An 18854-nucleotide genomic window follows, 5' to 3' on the forward strand; every position below is an offset into this window, starting at 1 on the left:
TCATACAGATCCACTGTCCCCTACACCTGGGAGGTTAGTTCCGGTCCCTCTGTCTGGAAGAGATTACCTTCTGAGGTCATTAGTGGCTCCCAGCCAAGGCAAGAACTCCTCCCTTAAGGGACCCTCCTTCCTGGATTATTACAGCATTCCGCCTGCCACGCTGATGACCTTGTGTTCTGCCTCACACCGAGTTCACACACTGGGTAATGACTCTTGACGAGACCTAAAACCTCATCCTTGATGAATGGTTTCAACAATTAAGAATCCTTAAGAAAAAATAAAAAGCAAATCAATGGTGCAGAGAGTGTACTTCCCAGGGACTTAGGCCCCCTAAAAAACACACCCCTCTTCCCTTTCCCTCATGAGGAACAAAAAGGATTGGAGTCTGGGAAACTTGCCCTACTGGCCTATTACAACCTTAATTCAGGAGACTGAGGATAATGGTGGAATTTCAGGTAAAATGTAAGGAGAGAGATTGGAGACAGGGATACATGTGGGGACCCCAGGCTGTGCCCCACATACCCAGCAGGGACTGCCCCTGGTCTCTCTCAGTGAAGAGCATCTGTCCTATATACAGCCTGCGTCTTTTCCCTAGGGGCTCAAAGTGGCAGCACATTCATCAGATAAATTAATTCTGTTAAATGTGCCAAGGAGAAGGGCGCTTCCAGGAAACCAGGGCCTCTCGCAGACAAGTTTGCCCTGTTTGTCATTAAATTATTTGTCATAGGGACATAGAAGAGCAAAGAGGCATTGATTTGCTCTTAACAAACCGAAGCCCACAGCTTTCAAAGTTTGGCCCTGGAATGAGACTCTTCAAGTAAGATTCTGATGACCAGTCCCTTTTAGTCCTTCCACCCCAGAAATTTGATCCCCAAGGTGACAAATTAACCAGATGGCAATCTTCACCAGGAGACCAGCCCATAACTAGGAACCAGGAAGTTCCAGCTCTGGAGGAAGGGGTAGTAGTGCAGGTCTCAGAGAGTAAGGGCCAGAGGCCTGATGATGGAAGAGGGTAGGCCTGGGGCAGAGCTCACTCTGGGGCGTTTGCAACTGCCTTGGGGCTTGTGGATGGTGCTAATTTCCCTGTAACCCCTCCTGTTCGCATAGCCCATCAAGGGCTGTGTTAAACTGGGCCCAGGGTTTATCAGTTAGCACGTGAGACTTTAAATGTACCCCATAGGTTTTATCCTCTTATGGAAATTTTCAAATGTACACAAAAGTAAAATGACTCTTATAAAATTATCGACATTTTGCCTGTCTTGTTTTACTTATTTATCCACGTCTCTTTCGCTCTTGCTCTCGCTCTTTGGTGAGTATTCTGAGTATTTTAAAGCAGATCTAAGACATCTCACCTGTAAATTAAATGGTACTAATTAAATGGTGTTTGAAATACTACGAACAGATGGTAGTCCCTACTTTCAACCAAACCAGCCAGAGTAGCAAGGACGTTGGAACCCCCTGGAATTGTCCTGCCAGCCCCCTCCTTTTTACAACAAAGAGAACTCAGAGGTGAGCCGCCCAACGCTGGTGCTAGAGGAAGAACCAGGGTGAAGTCGGCCCTCCAGGATGCCTGGTGAGTGACCCACCCGGGCTGGTGCAGACTTCCCAGGCCCGGTTCCTGGAGGAGGGCAGAGAACCCTCCGCTTACTACGAGCAGGAAGCGGTTCCCGCGCGCTCTCCGGTAAGCGCAGGCGGGGCGCGGGGCGCGCGGCAGGCCAGGGATGAAGCCGGGTCCCGGGACGTGGAAGCGGCGGTAATTGGAGTGGGGTATCCCGGGCGGGCCCGGCAAGGGTACTGGGCCTCGGGTGGCCTTAGAAAAAGAAGGACCCGTGCTCCCACGACTGGCTGGACAGCCCGGGGCCAAGGTCAGGCTGGGGCCCGGGTCGTCCCGCCGCCACCTGCGGGGCCCACATGGGGAGCAGGCGGGGGAGGTTGGCTGGGCGCCCGCGCCCGGGGCGGGGAGCAGGAAGTCTTCTCCTGCGGGAGCGCCCTAGGCGCGGTGCTGCAGGTGTGGCGCTGCAGGTGCAGCGCTCGGCAGCGGGGGCGGGAGGCCAGTGCCTTAGAGGTGAGCGCCGGGTCCCCACGGAGGCCCGGGAACGCCAGCCCTGGGGCCCGAGCTAGCGGCTGGGCCCCTCTTGAAGAAAGGGTTTTTTGTAGGAGGATGGAGCCGGGGGGTGTGTTGCCTCGAGGCTCGCATATGGCTGTTCTCAGATTTGGGGGGGAGGGGCGGAGAGATCGCGCAGACTGATTGAAGTAAGTCCTGAAGGGGTATTGTGTCCTTCGGCCTCCGGGAGCGCCACGGGGTTGGTGGGGGGCGGTCCTCAGGTTTGGAAGAGGGATGGGGGAAGTGAAAGTAAGGGAAAGGAATGGAACGCGACAAGGGAGAGTGAGCTAGGGCTAATAGAGGGATGGGGGGCCGGTAGGGGTTGTCTAGGCGCCCAGGGACGCGAGGCGCTGCCAAGGCTCTGGGGGTGCGGTCGGGCCCAGGATGGGGGAGGGGGCGGCGGACCTGCAGGTGAGCGGAGTCCGGGGTTAGCTTCTGGTGGAGACGGAGCTGGGGTTGGGGGAGGGCTTTCAGGAAGGTGGCCGAAGCTCAAGCACCTATAGGAACCTTCTGCGGAGGCCGATCGTCCCCCACCATCCCCGAGCTAGGAGCGCGCAAGAACAGAGAGGCGGTTGGGGGCCCACACGCAAGCCTGACTCTGAAGGCTGATTCTCGCGGGCTGTGGCTTTAAGGGTGACGCCAGGCGTGCGGGCCCTTTAAGGAGGGGTCGGGGGCGTGTCAGGAAATGAGTCCTGGGCCCGCCTCGCGGGGGAGCGCGGCCTCGGACGTCCGGAGGCTCCGCTGCTGAACCGGAGCTCGGGCTCCGGAGGGCTTCCCGCTGCGGGCTTGGGCCGGCCCGGCCTCCTCCTGCGTCCTTCAGACCCCTCCCTGAGCACCTCTGACCTTCCCTGCACCCCTCTTTCCCAACGCCCCCGCACGCCCTCCTTCCATTCAGCTTCCTGCATGCCTCCCCTTTCTCCCTGCAGAAGCCCAAGACTCCCTCTCTCCCCCAGGCTGTCCTCCGCCCTTCTTCAGCACCTTCGCCCTGCCTTCCTCCTCCTCCCCTTCTTCCTTCCCTCTCCCCTCCTTTCTTCCTGAGACTCATCCCTACCAGGCACGAGGCCCTTCTCTCCTGACAAGTCTTCTAACCTAGCCCATTCCTCACCCCTCCCCGTGTCTTGTCTCATGCGCCCCCTCAGAGTGGGAGCAGGTTGTGGGGCCCCCCAAAACAGAACCTCTGGATGGGGAGGCCTCTAGGCCACCCCCCATGTGACAGTTGAGGGCTGTGGCTGGCAGATAGCAGGCAGGAGTGGACTGCCCAGTACGCTAGTTCTGGCGGTAGGGTGACCCAGTTCCTCTGCTATCATGAACAGGGCCCCTCTGAAGCGGTCCCGGATCCTGCACATGGCACTGATGGGGACCTCCGACCCCTCGGGCGAGGCAGAGGCCAGCAAGGAGAAGCCCTTCCTGCTGCGGGCACTGCAGATCGCCCTGGTGGTGTCACTCTACTGGGCCACCTCTATCTCCATGGTGTTCCTTAACAAGTACCTGCTGGACAGCCCTTCCCTACAGCTGGACACCCCCATCTTCGTCACCTTCTACCAGTGCCTGGTGACCACGGTGCTGTGCAAGAGCCTCAGCACCCTGGCCACGCTTTGCCCCGGCACCTTGGACTTTCCCTCCCTGCGCCTGGACCTCAGGGTGGCCCGCAGCGTCCTGCCCCTGTCCGTGGTCTTCATCGGCATGATCACATTCAACAACCTGTGCCTCAAGTACGTCGGGGTGGCCTTCTACAACGTGGGCCGCTCACTTACCACCGTCTTCAACGTGCTGCTTTCCTACTTGCTGCTCAAGCAGACCACCTCCTTCTATGCCTTGCTCACCTGCGGGGTCATCATCGGTGAGTAGCCAACCAGGGCCACGGGGCACCAAAACCCCAAAGAGCAACCCTGCCAAGCATCTTTGGACTTTATCTGTCCCGGTTCCCTTGCCCAGAGTCATGTGAGGAAGAGCCTGGGGCCCAGAGAGAATAAGCTTCCTGAGGTCGCCCAGCAACTTAGGGGCCCAGCGTGGGCCCCTCATAACGAGATGGGATTATAATCTACATCGCACAGAGTGGGGGAAAAAACCAAGGTAGAGAGAAGTCGAGTAATCTGTTGAAGATCACACAGCTAATAAGCGGCAGAGCTGGGATTTGACCTCAAGCAGTCTGGCTCCCTATGCTTGACCACTGTGTTGCTTCTCAAGGGTCCAAGTGCCCTGACCTCCCCCCATCCAGTGCTATTTCCAGAGGAGAATACATCTTGCACGAAATATACCATCACCCTCTGACCTTGCAGGCTTGTAGTAATGGCTAAGAGAGTAGAAAACAATAAGCTTTTAAAGGTCTTAGCTGTCTTTTGACACTTGGCCCTGAGAAAGGAAGAATTATCGATGGGGACATTGTGCTGATCATTCCCACAAAGCATCTCCTGTGTTCCCCAGAGGTTCCCTCAGTAGTAACATCACCCTCATCAACTCCAGACCAACAAGGAAACTGAAGCTCAGAGAGGTTAAGTTACTTGTCCAAGGCCATACAGCAAGGAAGTAGCCAGGTAGGGGCATAAACCTGGATTGGCCAGACTCCGAGGCCTATGTTTTTAACCCCTATGCTCTGTTCTTGTGCCCTAGGATTGCAGCTGCACTAGCCAGCACACTAGCCACTGACCACGTGTGTCTATTTCAAAGTTCATTCAAATGCAGTGACACTTTTAAAATTCAGTTCTTCATGGAGGCACCAGGGTAGCTCAGCGGGTTAAGCCTCTGCTCAGGTCATGATCTCAGGGTCCTGGGATCAAGCTCCGCATCGGGCTGTCTGCTCAGCGGGGAGCCTGCTTCCCTCTCACTCTCTGCCTGCCTCTCTGCCTACTTGTGATCTCTGTCAAATAAATAAATAAAAATATTTTTTAAAATATAAATAAATAATTAAATAAAATTCAGTTCTTTAGTTGCAGGTGTTATAACCTGATTCTGTAGCCACATTTCAAGTGCCCAGTAGCCTCATGTGGCCAGTGGCTACTGTATTGGACGGCACAGATGGTAGAATATTTCCATGATCACAGAATGGTTTTTTGCAGCATTCTGGGTAAAGGAGCACCCACTTCCCTCAGAATCCACCCAGTGCTCTGTCACCCAGGAATGTGGCCTTTTCTTCGAACGTGTTTTTCCTGGTGCTGTAAAGTTTGTGTTGATTGACCTACATATTCTTTGCTGGCATCTCAGAGTCCCAGGCCAAGGGCCCCTCCCCTGCCACCCGTCCTAGAAAATGTCACCCTCATTGAGCAGCTGCTGGGTCTCAGACTCCTCTGTCCAGCCCCAAGATGGGAGAGGGGAGAAGGCTGAGGTTAGAGCAGAAGGAGCTGCTGAGGCCCCTAGCAGATTATCAGCTGCCTGCACTCCCACTCGCTCCGCAAAGCCGGTCCCTCCAGAGCTGATGCAGAGTTCCAGGCCTCATTTAGCCAAATGCCCCAGGAATCTCCAGTTGAGCCCTATGGACCACAGGAGGTGGGGTATGGGGTGTGGGGAATCTGGGATGGGAAGGAAATTTGCATACAGAAAGGTGAAGTCGCTAGGGAAACTGGGCCCAGGTCCTAAAAGTAATCAAAGTAGCTGATGATGTGATAGCTCCTAAGAAAGGTCATATTCGCTGGTCATACCGATGGGGCCGAGCTGGGGCAGCTGGTGCTCCCTGCGGGCCCCAGACCCGGCCCCCTCTCAGCTGGGCTCCCTCTTAAGTTGGGTTTCCAGTGACTATTCCTAGGCCCTTGCTCCTTTCATAGTAGTTTTCAGAGCTCCTTCTGGGTGCGAGCCCCTCTAGGATGCAGAAACTTGTGGGTGTCCCTCCTGGACTCGGAAAGTAGCGAGCAGAAGGACGGAGGGTACCCTGGGCAACCCTCCACACCCCTGGAGCAGGTGTACAGATACTGTTTGCCAAGAAAGAGAGTACCGCACATGAGGGCCTACACTGTAGTAGACGCCTGATCTCCTTCAGCCCTCAAAGCCACCTCCGGAACAACCTCCATTCCTGTGGTCACTCAGTCAGTCAACAAACACTAACTGACAGCCGGGCACATGCCAGAGATCATGCCAAACTTTGGGGATACGAATCTGGCAAAGGTGGACGGGCATGGTGGTGATGCCTGGCCTTGAGTTCTGCTGCAGGGGTGAGGCTGTGATTGGGGTGTAGAAGAGAACCTGGTGGGGGTGGAAAGGAGGATGGCATCGGGAATGGGGTAATCCAAGCAGGCGTTCTGGAGGAAGTACTAGATGGTTATAAGGAAGAAGTGAGGAGAGAATGTTCTAGACAGGAAAAAGTACCCATGCATTTCTTCCTGTTTGGGCCAGAGTGGGACTCCCCAGACAGGAGGCTGGCCAAGTTAAGTGAGTCTGGAAGGTTTCCTGAGGGTAGTAGGCGAGGAAGGGTTTTAAGCAGATCTATCTGTACTTTAGGAAGATCATTCTGATTTCAAGTGGGAAGTAGTTTGGTTGGAGGAGGGGGTCAAGAAAATGACCCAGGTCTCTCCAGATGAAGGAAATGGGAGCTTAGAAAACTTTAGCCAACTTTCCTTAGGCCACCCAGCCTCTCAACGGCAGAACCCGATTAGAGCCCAAATCTCTCTGACACCAGGATTCAGCCCCTGCCTCCCCAGAAGGTGGGGTCTCGCTAGAGAGATGGTATAGTCGTCCCCAAGGGCAGACGCCTAACAGCTCAGGACAGGCAAGGGGTCTTGGCAGGGAAGCCCAGGCAGGAAGAGGCCAAAGGGAGGTCTGGTATTAAGAAAGACTTACTCCCTGGAGGGGTGGCTTTGACCTTGACGCTTGAGTAGAATCCCCCAGAAAGAAGGACGAAGGCGTTTCTGGTGCAGGACACAAACAAGGACACTGGGTCCCAGTGTGAGAGGCAGGAAGATGAGAGAGACAACTTGGGACAATCATGGGACAGAGACAGGCAAAGGTCCAGGAAGGCCAGTGTGCCAGGTGGAAGAGTGCAGTCTTGGGGGTCAATGGGGAGCCATGGAGGCTCTGTGAGCAGGAGGTAACACAGACCGAGTGTCCAAAAGAGTGGACTGTCCCCAAAGACCTCAGGCCACAAGTGACTCAAACTCATTACAGGCTCCCATTCTACAGACAAGGAAACCGAGTCTCTGGGACCTGAAGTCACTTGCCCCAAGTCACCTTAACCACGAAGCGCTCAACCCTTTGGAGCTCATTTCCAATGTAACTTTCCAGATGCCTCAAGCCAGCACAGTCGTGGATTATGGGTTCAGAGCACACTGCACTGTTTTATGGCCCTCATTACAATTGTAACTAAAGAAATAATTGGGAAATGAATCGTTTTAATGTCTTCCCGCTCCGCTAGAATGGAAGCTCCTGAGAAAGCGTTCGTGTCCTGGGCCACTTCCCAGCCCTCGTATGGTGCTTTGCATGTATTTGAGCGTTTGGACGCCTCTGTTGCAGACAGGGCAGGGAGGGATGGGAGCGATGGGAGGGTGAGGACTGCATTACACTCTGTGAACTCCAGTGGCAAAATTCTCTGTCCTTCTTCCTCCCTGTCCTCATCCCCCTTGACCCTCTCCTCTCCCACCTGCAGGTGGCTTCTGGCTTGGTGTGGACCAGGAGGGAGCAGAGGGTACCCTGTCTTGGACGGGCACCCTCTTCGGCGTGCTGGCCAGCCTCTGTGTCTCGCTCAATGCCATCTACACCAAGAAGGTGCTCCCGGCCGTGGATGGCAGCATCTGGCGCCTGACCTTCTACAACAATGTCAATGCCTGCGTCCTCTTCCTGCCCCTCCTCCTGCTGCTGGGGGAGCTGCAGGCCCTCCGCGACTTTTCCCAGCTGGGCAGCACTCACTTCTGGGGCATGATGACCCTGGGTGGCCTGTTCGGCTTTGCCATCGGCTACGTGACTGGTCTACAGATCAAGTTCACCAGCCCTCTGACCCATAACGTGTCCGGCACAGCCAAAGCCTGTGCCCAGACGGTGCTGGCGGTGCTCTACTACGAGGAGACCAAGAGCTTCCTCTGGTGGACCAGCAACATGATGGTGCTGGGGGGCTCCTCTGCCTACACCTGGGTCCGGGGCTGGGAGATGAAGAAGATTCAGGAGGAGCCCAGCCCCAAAGAGGAGGAGAAGAGCAGCATGGGGGTGTGAGCTGCTCCAGGAACCTGGGGATGGCCCAGTCAGGGAAAGGGCCCAGGGTAGGGCCCAAATGGCCATGAAGACATCTCTCTGGACCCTGAGAAGGGGGTCTGGAGGGGGTATTGTTTACAAACCCGATCGCAGTCTGATGGTTAAAATGAAACCAGTGTTGTCAAGGGATGTCAGAAAGTGGCCAAACCTATCTCAACCTCATGCCCTGTTTCTGGGTTTTGTCCTCCTCTAGGGAGGATGGGACCCCATGGGAATGGCCACTTGGGTTCTCTGGAAGAACCCTCACTTTCAGGGAGGCAGCACCCCTTCCTGTCCCCCTTCCAGGGCTTTCTACCTCCACGTGACCTTTGGAGTTGGGGACAGGCCACAACCATTTAGGGACAGCAGTAAGTCTTCACTTGCACCCAGGGGAGATGGGGGTGGGACCCCACCACAGACCAACTAAAGGGATTGGGGAAACCTCATCTATCTGAGTCCCAAGACAAGGAGTGAAGTTTTGATCCCACCAATCAGCTGCCTTCTATAGGAAAGTGTGGACAGGGCTGAGGGAGGAAACTGACAAGTGTTCCCTCTTCTCTGCGTCCAGCCCAGCAGGCCCCATGGAAGGGCACAGAGGATCATTTGTCCCCGACCCCAGCCCTGGGCCCCCCAGGGCCTGCTGGGAATAGGCCTGGGAATGAGGTACCTCATGGGAAAGCGCCCTTTTCCCACCATCTGTACCCTGTGTTCCCAGCTTTTGGACACAGGGGAGCCACACAGCTTGAAGAGGTTAAGCAGGGCCATTAACAACCACCCCAATCCCTGACACAAGGAAGTGTCCTTCCTCCCCTCCGGAGGGGCACCTGGCCCAGGTAAGACCTCCCAGCTTGGCCTTCTCAGAGCTGCATCCCCAAGGGGGCTGCTAGAGCAAGGGTCCTGGCTCTGAGCCCCGCCCCACCCCCGCTCCCCGGCGGTGCTTTGCCATCCCCAGATCCTGATCCCTGTGCAGGGGTTGCAACCTGGCTCTGATGAAGGAGATAAACTACCTTGTTTGTTCCCTGAGGTTAGGGCTGAAAGAAGCTTCTCCTCCTCTCACCCCTGCCCCGTGACCTCATGCCGGCCTTCACAGTCCCTGTCCTTTCTGTTGCACTCTGTTCCATCTCCTTGGGATAATGCCCTCATGTTTTTAGTCATCATGGGGGAAAGGTTGGGGAGGGCGGGCTTCTAACTCAAGGTGGTTTCTAAGGAAGTGAGTAAGGCCTGATGCCCTGAATGGAAACGGGAGTAAGACACTGTAGTGTAAACCCCCCACCACTGGGGTCTTTTCTGCAAAGCAAGTGCCTGACTTAGCTCTGAGGGCTGAAGCAGCCACAATCAGAGATCGCCAGCCACTGCACAAGACAGAGCCAGGCCGCCTTCCCCATCAGAGGCCCCTTGGTTTTTAAGATATTGGTTGATTTCAGTAACTGATCATTTGGGCCACTTGTTTGTTTTTTCTCCTCCTTCGCTTTAAATTTCCACTCCTATGTTTCGAACTCACCAATAAAGAGGGAGCCCACAAAACCCTTGACCCCCCAATAAAAGCAGAACCCCAGGCCTGCGTGTGCTCTCTCATTCTCTCTCCCTGTCCCCACACCCCCACCACCTCGCTGTGTGGCCCCAGGTGTGCTGTGTGGTTTCCAGATCCTGTAAGTAATAAACCTTTATTTTTGCGAAGTTTCTGATGGTTACTGCTGAAGGGTGTCTTGTAATCACAAGAACCGCAGGGGCCAGTCCCATGGCCACATGGCCTGTTGACGGGCTGAGACCACCACAAAACAACCAGTGTGGCTGGCAGGGCTGCGTGATTGCCCTTGCAATCAACCAAGGGGAATGCGCTTGTTACCTGGGACCTGCTTACCAACCACCCAAGTCAGGCAGGTGACACCATCTGGAAAAGGAACATGGCTTGCTGAAGAGTCTGTCACACTGCCAAGGACTGTCTCATACTGCCTCTGCGGTGTGTGGCCTGAGGTAGCCCCACCCAACAGTTCGAGGCTGCCATGATGATCCAATGATCTCCCCAGAGTGCCTTGATCAAGGCCATATGGTCTAATGAGCCGATTAGACCACTAATTGCAAAGGCTTTAACTGGCTATTAATGCTCATAAGGGTCTTGCAGACTCAAGGCCAAGGAGAGCTAAGGAGGATGGGTTGGATAGCAAGACTACTGTCACTACCTAAAAAAAAAATAATAATGGACTTATAAATGTCCTCAACATCTGTTCCAGTGCCTCCTAAGTGCCCCAAGGAGGTACAGCAGCCCCTTGACAAGTGCAGGTCCTCATGGGTGCTGGATGTCATTCGAGGTGTCGTTCAGTGCCCATACCACCAAGCCTAGACTTTGCGATTGGGCTCCAGAGGCCTGGGGGCTTTTCCCAAAGTCCAGGTGTACACTGCGCTAGTGGAGGGAGATCCTTATCCTGGAGAGGTCGATTGGGACACCCTGGAAAGGAAAGTGACCGTTTACAAAGAGGGTTCACTGTGACGTCATCCAAAATTTTCCAGTAACAACAAGTAAGGTTAAGGTAATAGTTTTAAAAACAAGAAGCAGAGGGTGCCTGGGTGTCCCAGTCACTTAAACGTCTGCCTTGAGCTCAGGTCATGATCTCAGGGTCCTGGGATCAAGTCCTACATCCGGCGGGGGTGGGGAAGAGGTTGTCCCCTGCTCAGCGGGGAGTCTACTTCTCCCTTAATCCTTCGCCCTTGCTGGTGATCTCTCTCTCTCTCTCTCTCTCTCTCACACGTGCTCTCCTTCAAATAAATAAAAATCTTTTTTAAAAAAGGAGAAGCAGAAACTGAGGTCAAAAACTATACCTGAACTGAAATTCAAACCTTTCCTAAAGATTTTATGCCCAAGGAGAGAGGAGAACGAATCCGCTATTGTGGGTTTTCTTGTTCATTTGGAATCAGCTCTGAATTGTTACAGCTGCCAAAAGATGTCAACTGACTGATATCTCTCAAACCCCCCCAAATCCATAACTTTCTTAAAGATCCATCTTAGTGGGATGTCTGGATGACTCAGTTGGCTAAGCGTCTGACTTTGGATCAGGTCATGATACCAGGGTCCTGGGCTTGAGCCCCACAAGGGACTCCTTGCTCAGCGGGGAGCTTATTTCTCCTTCTTCCTGCTGCTCCCCCTCTTGTGCTCTCTCTCTCTCTCTCTCTCTCTGAAAAATAAACATAATCTTAAAAAAAAAAAATCTTAGCTATGTGCTTGGAAGAGACCCCAGAGATCCTGAGCCCTTTCGGCTTTCCCCTGAACTGGGCAGAACTAAAGGCATGCCTCCTGAGGCTTCCCTGCCACCCCGGGGAAAGTTGGCAGGGATATTGGTTTCTTTTTTTTAACCCTATTATCAACATCAACCAGGTGCCACCTCTTTACTGAGTGCTAATCATGCCCCATGCGCTAGGGAGACAAGCAGCAACAAAGACATTATAAATAATCAGATCCATGCAGTGCGGTAAGAACAAAGGAGAAGACAAACAAACAAAGAGCCAAAATGGAGACTATCAGAGAGGAAAGTCTTCTAGATAGAATAATCAGAGAAGGCCTCTCAATGAACACAATTCTTTTTTTCTTTTTTTTTTTTAAGATTTATTTATTTATTTGAGAGAGAGTGAGAGCAGTGGGGAGGGGCAGAGGGAGAGGGAGAGAGAGTTTTAAGCAGACTCCATGCTGAGCGAGGAGCCTGATGCTGGACTAGATCTCATGAGCCTGATGCTGGGCTAGATCTCATGAGTCCCTGAGATCATGACCTAAGCAGAAACCAAGACTCAGCCTCTGTAACTGACGGGGCCATCCAGGTGCCTCTGTGAGCACAACTTTTAACCCCAGACTCAAATGACAAGAAGGAGCCAGCCATACGAAGGACTAGAGAAATGGTGTTCAGGCAGAGCTTACAGCCCATGCAAAGGCCCTGAGGAGGGCAAAGAGCTGGGTGTGGTCAAAGACCAGAGTGAAGGCCAGGGTAGCTCGAACAGAGCTAGGGAACCCAACTAGTCATTCCCACTGGGTTCCTCCTCACAGGGAAAGGAAGACAAAATCCCGGACATGGGAAAAGCGGTAGAAGCAGATTTAGCAACTTCCTGAAATTACTGGGAAACACTGGTTCCTTTTGGTTCTACTCACCCAGGGGAGGAGTAGAAAGAGAGGAGTCAGAGGCCAAGCTCCGGCCAGAGAGCAGGATACTGACCACGGTGATGTTACATTTATTCTCAGTACCATGGGCAACCACTGGGGGCGCCATGACTCGATTTACATTTTAAGGCAATCCCAGCTGGGAGAATGGGAGAAATCGGTGAAGGGGGTTAGAGAGGACGCATATCGTGATGAGTGCAGAGCAATAAATAGAATTGTTGAATCAGTATATTGTACACCGGAAACTACTGTAACACTGTATGCTAACTACACTGGAATTAAAATTTAAAAAGCAAGAAAATGCTAAACAAACAAATAAAACCTTAAAAATAACAAATTCCTCTGGCTGTTATGAAGAGAATGGATGGGCACAAAAGGCAAGGGCTGCAAAGGCACAGTCAAGGACTCAGGGTGACCAGTTGGGAGGCTGCAGTGGTGGCCAGGGATGATGATGATGCTGGCCTAGGCCAGGGTGGTGGCCCTAGGGAAGGGGAGAGGACAAGTTTGAGATGCGTTTTGGAGGTAAAACCAATAGACCTTTCAGAGGGATTGGATGTGGAGATGAGAAATTCAAGGGAGAATTCTTGAATAAAGGAAGAATTCAAGAACAATGCCCAGACCCTGGCTTACAGAACTGGGAAAGCAGGTTCCATTTATTAGACAGGGAAGACGAAGGGTTAGAGGTGGGCTTGGGACCAGAAGTTTATTTGGGGGCATGTTAAGTCCAAGAGGTCAGATGGTTGGTGGGAACAAGACATCATCCAGTGGGGAATGTCAAGTAGAATGTGGGGCATTAGTACTCTAGAAGTTTCTGGGAAGCGGAAAGCACCAAAGAAACAACCTATCTCACTTAGGTATTGATCTGCACATGTCCTCTCCAGTGTGGTGGTCTCAGGGTGGTGTGACCCTTACTGGTTACTGGCTTCCACCAGAGCTCATGGTCCAAGAAGAGTAGGTAAGATGTTAGCTGGCTTTTTCTGATCCAGCCTTGGAAGTCATGTCATGGCACTTCTGCCTTTCACTATTGGTTAAAACAATTACAAGGCCACTCAGATCCAAGGGTAGGAGACAGAGTCCCCACTTTCCATGGGAGGAGAGTCCAAGACCACTGGGGATACGCATTACCACCACACAGCCCTTCTTACAGCTGTCCATTGACAACAGTCCCTTGGTAACCTATGAGGTGTAGGGAATACAGATGACACACACGTGTTTATTCCTGCAGCTCAGTGAGGAACCCCATTCGATCACAGGTATAATGAACACCCATGCCCCGTCCTTCACAGAACTGCCCAGCGCACTCTCAGTCGTAATAACTAGGTGTTTATATCTCACCTTTAGATCTTGAAAGCACTTTGAATACTGCTTATAGCCATGGACTAGCAGAACTGGAAAGGGTGAGAGTCATTGAGATTATCCAGCCTTGGTGTGAGCTCCTGCATCACCTCCTGGAATCATCTGTCATGTCATTTAAGCTGCCTCTCATCACAACTTTTTGCATATTAATAGTATAATGTCTAAAAAGCATAAAATTCATTCTTTCAGTAACTGAGTACTTACCATGAGCCAGGCATATGTCAGAGATCCAGACAGACCATGGGGCTGGCACTCTTGGAGCTTGCTGAGAAAAGAACAATAGTAAACAAAAAGGCAAAAAATAAATAATAGAGAGTAGGTGCCATGAAGAAGATAAGGTCTAATTAGGGCACTGGCAATGTCAGGGGTGGGACTAGTTCAGAGATCAGAAAAGACCTTTCTGAGTAAAGATATAAGTAAAGATCTAAAAGTAACAAAGGAGCAGTCAGAAGAAGATCTGGGGTCCAGAGGGATCAGCAAGTGCAAAGGCCCTGGGGTGGGAGTGCGGTTGGTGTGAGTGAAGGCAAGGCCCCAGTGGCTGAGAGGTGGTGAGAAATGAAATCAGAGTGCTCTAGGTGGGAATATGTAAATCATAAGATATATTACTTACATTTCTTTTGTCTGCAACTAAGAAATCCACTGCAGCTAGTTATGGTTTTTGTCTGCACACCCAGCACCTTTTATTCCTCCCACCCACAATGCACACACTGCATCTCCTATCAAGAGTTGGGGTCCATTGAGGGCGCCTGGATGGCTCAGTGGGTTAAGCCGCTGCCTTCGGCTCAGGTCGTGATCTCGGGGTCCTGGGATCGAGGCCCGCATTGGGCTCTCTGCTAAGCGGGGAGCCTGGTTTCCACTCTCTGCCTGCCTCTCTGCCTACTTGTGATCTCTCTCTCTCTCTGTGTCAAATAAATAAATAAATTTTTTTTTTTTTAAAAAGAGTTGGGGTCCATTGAGTCCTCAAATCAGGGCCGAACTTGTGACTGCTCTGACCAAAAGAATACAGGAAAAGCAGTATTTGGGGGCTCTGGAGGCCAGGCTTTGACTAGACTTCTGTTTTTGTCCCTGGCAATCCGGAGACCACCCTCGGGAGGCCTAAGCTAGCCATATGGGAAGGTCCCAGGGAAGAGAACTAAGGCACCCCAGCCAACAGCCCTGCCTACTCACCAGGTGAATACAGCCACACGAGTGACCCTAAGGTCAGCCTAAGGGCCACCCAGCCAAAGAGCCACCTAGTCTAACTGAAGAATCTAGAGAAACAAGAAATTGGTATTTTAAGCCTCTAAATTATGGGGTGATTGATTATGTAGCAATAAATAACTGGTAGGGCAGCCTAAGTAAATGGGGGAGAGGTGATATTTGAATTTCAGGAATTCAAGATAGGCCAAGCCTGAGAAACGATAGGAACCATGGGGTGCCCTGGTTGGCTCAGGTCATGATCCCAGGGTCCTGGGATTGAACCCTACATCAGGCTCCCTGCTCAGCCCGCTTTGCCCTCTCCCTCTCCTCCTCACTCTCTGTCTCTCTCTCTCAAATAATAAATAAAACCTCAAAAAAAAAAAAAAAAAAACCACAGGAACCAGAACCCGACAGCTACCTAAGCAGGAATTCATGATCTTTCTGCCTGAACGCTACCCGTAATATGACTCAGTCTCCCTTTGGGGTCCGCTTCCACAATTCCTGGTATGACTGGGTCGGGTAAAGTCACATACATTATCCAGACCATTGCTATGGGGCCCCCGGGGGGGAATCCACAGGTGCTGGGACAGCAGCCCAGGCAGCATCTTCTACACTGAAATATTCTCCTCAATAGATGGAAATAGATAAGAAGATGTGATCAAAACAGTTTTGATGTTTTTAAAAAAAAAAATGCTGCTCATCGATGAACTTGTCCAAGCTCCTCATTTTGTAGCTAAGGAAACTAAGGCTCAGAAAGTTTAAAGGAGGTCCCTGAGGGCACAGAACAAATTAGTGGCTGAGCCCAAAGTGGAACACGGTTGTCCTGGTCCTGATCTAGAGTGGAGTTTGTTTGTTTTTTTACATGCTTGAGCTCTGATTGGCAGGGGAGCTATCTTATTAATTCAGTAATACTTAAATAAATTTTACTAAGTGTCAGGCACTGCTGAAAGTGTTTTTACACATATTAATTTATTTAATCCTCATAACAACTCTGTGTGGGTCCAGTTATCATCTCCCATCACACAGATGAGGAAAAACTGAGGCACAGAGAGGTTAAGCAATTTGTCTGAGGTCACGTTGCTAATACTCAACAGAACTAGGATTCAAACCCAGGCAGTCTGTCTCTCAACCATAAAACCATGGCTTCTACCTTCCATCTAAAGATAAAAAGGAAAAAAAAAATAAGGATAAAAGGAGATTAGACCTGGGGGTTAAAAGATGAATCGAATAAAACACTAGTTGTGTGGGTTGAGCTAAATCACTTAACCTCTCTGAGCTTTTCCTCATAGGAAAGAGAAAGCTGTTTTAATTGAAGAGATAACGTGATGATTTAAAAAGTCAACCTATGTGAAATTTAGCTGCTAGAGAAGAAAACTGAGGCCGGTAAGGGTCCAAAGACGTGCCCAAGCCAATGACAAGGTCAAGCGTGGCTCTCAGCCCTCCTGACCCTGCTTGCCTCTCACAGCACTAGTCAGGTGGGAAAGCTGCGTCCCCAGACACAGCCCTCACTCTCGCCCTGCCCCCACCACAAACCATGGTTTCCGTGAAAGAGCCAAATTTAGGGTCTGAAACTAGCTGAAATGGGGCCCGCAGAGTCCGCTGAGCTGGAGCACCTGGCGGAGTGCTGGGAGGAAGGCTGTGTGGGTGTGGGGGAGGGGAAGCATCGATGGCGATGGGCGATGGGCGACAGCAGGAGCCTCCAGTGGAGAATTTATAATGGAAATGAGAATCCAGCCCTAGATTCCACAGACAAGCCTGTGGCTGGGAGACTGTGACTGGTTTGCCCAAGGTCACAGCAACATGGGACAGAATCCAGACTACTGCCCTTCCATGGAACACCATCATAATAATTTTTCAGTAAGAATTACTATTATTATTATTATTATTACTATTATTATTACTAACATTTGTTGGATACTCACCACATGCCCGGTGCTCTTCTAAACACTTCCCATGTATTAACGTCTGAGGCAAGTACTATTAGCATGCCCATTTCACAGATGGGGAAACCGAGGCATGGAGCATCATGGTTATGGAGCTGAACCTGAACTTGAACCTGAACTGTAACCATATTCCATTGATTTCTGTCCTCAACTCCCAGAAAGCCTGGTGGGGTGGGGTCGACAAAAGCAAACACAGACCTCCAGATCTGTCCTAGAACCAAGAGCTCTAAGTCATCTGAGCTGGACTCTGCCGGGAGGCTGGAGAACATGGAAAGGACACGAAGGTTGTCATCTTCTCCAGAGGCCAAGAAAGTAACACGCGTGAGGGAAGAGGCCAGGCGCGAATCACAGGTATTGGTGGGACCTGTGGCAAACGGGACCAGGAAGCCCCCAGCAAAGGGCAAAAAGTTCCTTATTTCCAAAAATACTGCTGGCCAAACCAGCATGCCCCCAGCTTTCGACTTCAAGGCTTGGGGTCAATTGGACCTGAGCTGGAACGCCAGCCCCCCGATCTGTTGGCTGGGTGTCCTCAGCTGAGTGAGTTCACCTCACTCGTCTCAGCTTCCTGTCCACTTCCTTGCTGTGTGACCCTAGGCAAGTGACTTGATGTCTCTGAGCCTTGCTGGCCTAATATGTGGAGTGAGGACGATAAGAGTTGCTACTCCCAGGGGCTACTACGATAACTGGGTGAGACAGTGCACAGTACACGCTGAGCACACCATCCAGTACACACACAGCAGGTGTGATCGCTCGCAGCAGAAAGAAGGGTGCAACTCTGTCCCTCCGCCACACAGGCCTGTGGATTCAGCTCTGAGGCCCGCCCACAGGCCTGCTGGGTGGGAGAGAGCTGCCCTGTCAGGAGCTGGAGAGGCTGGGAACCTGGACTGCCTCTCTCTCTGCTGCCCACATCTTCTCAATGGATCTCTGCTCCTTCCCTCCCACTGCATTTGCAGGGAAGATGAAAACAACCACTTCTCCTCCTCCTCCTCCTCCTCCTCCTCCTCCTCCTCCTCCTTCTTCTTCTTCTTCTTCATAATCACAGGAGTGGAACTCTTCATGAAAGCACCAGCAGGGACAACCAGGAAAACCAGGAATGTAAATGAGAACAGGGAGCTGGCCGGCAGAGGCGGGGAGAGGGGGGCAGGGGAGCACTGTGATGGAGCATCGTAAACAAGGGGTTCACAACACAGTTCCCATCGCTTGTTGCCATTGGGGAGTGGGGGCTTGTATCGCTAGAATGTCAACTTTTGCCAAAGAAGCTGGAAATCTGAACATTTACGTGCAAGCTCCTGATTTTTAAACAGTGGCTCAAATTTATAAGCTGCCACATGGGCTCTGTGGCTCCTGCTTGCATTGGATTCAGCCTCTGGCCACCTTTCACACCTCTTCCTTAGAGTATAACTTCTTTAGAAGCCTGTCACCCCCGTGAGAGGTTGACAGGACATGGGATCCATGGGAGGAGATGGCGGTATCCCTGTGAACCGGAGCTAACGGCATTGCCCCTTTGCCTGTCCCTGTTAAAGCAGCCTTCTTTCCCATCTCCCCCAACACAAGCTTCCCCAAGGGGGTCTCTCTGGCTGTTTCCACCACTTGCCAGCAGCAATGAATATCATAAACGTTTGGGGGTCTTGGAGCAGGTGAAAGATTTCACCACGCGCCCCCCCTACCCGCCACCCTGTCTTTGCCGAAGGACAGGGAAGCAGGAGCGCACTTAGTGGGCTCTAGGGGGCTTTGGCTACTACAGATAATAGCAATGGTTACATACCAGTCATAATACTAACAAAGCCTTCTGCTACTCTAAGGAACTTTTGCATGCAATTTCCTAGTTTATTTTGAGAGATTGCAAGAGTCAGTTCCGTCCCATCAGCTTCCTCCCAAAATTCCTCAGTTTCATAATCATGTTCACAGCAGATGGGAATGGCAGCAACTCCCTGAGTCCATGTCCCAAGGGCGAATTGTGATTGGTCTAAATCATGACAGTAAT

General features: G+C 51.9%; 1 protein-coding gene across 5 annotated transcripts; it reads left to right on the top strand.

Moving 5' to 3' along the window:
• Positions 1–1556: 1556 nt before the first annotated feature.
• SLC35C1 (solute carrier family 35 member C1) lies at positions 1557–9534 on the top strand. Of its 5 annotated transcripts, none has more exons than XM_032840696.1 (3): positions 1557–1573; positions 3418–3944; positions 7674–9534. In XM_032840696.1, the coding sequence occupies exons 2-3, from the start codon at positions 3449–3451 to the stop codon at positions 8231–8233; spliced, it is 1056 nt and encodes a 351-aa protein (XP_032696587.1). In that variant the 5' UTR covers positions 1557–1573; positions 3418–3448; the 3' UTR covers positions 8234–9534. The 5 variants fall into 5 exon arrangements, with proteins under 5 accessions (XP_032696587.1, XP_032696584.1, XP_032696585.1 ...); XM_032840693.1 differs by lacking the exon at positions 1557–1573 and adding an exon at positions 1698–1753; XM_032840694.1 differs by lacking the exon at positions 1557–1573 and adding an exon at positions 2027–2066 and having other exon boundaries at positions 3416–3944.
• The last annotated feature ends 9320 nt before the right edge of the window (positions 9535–18854 follow it).

The sequence above is a fragment of the Lontra canadensis genome, unplaced genomic scaffold, assembly GCF_010015895.1.
Source record: "Lontra canadensis isolate GAN:19392208 unplaced genomic scaffold, GSC_riverotter_1.0 scaffold115, whole genome shotgun sequence".
Lineage (NCBI taxonomy): Eukaryota > Metazoa > Chordata > Mammalia > Carnivora > Mustelidae > Lontra > Lontra canadensis.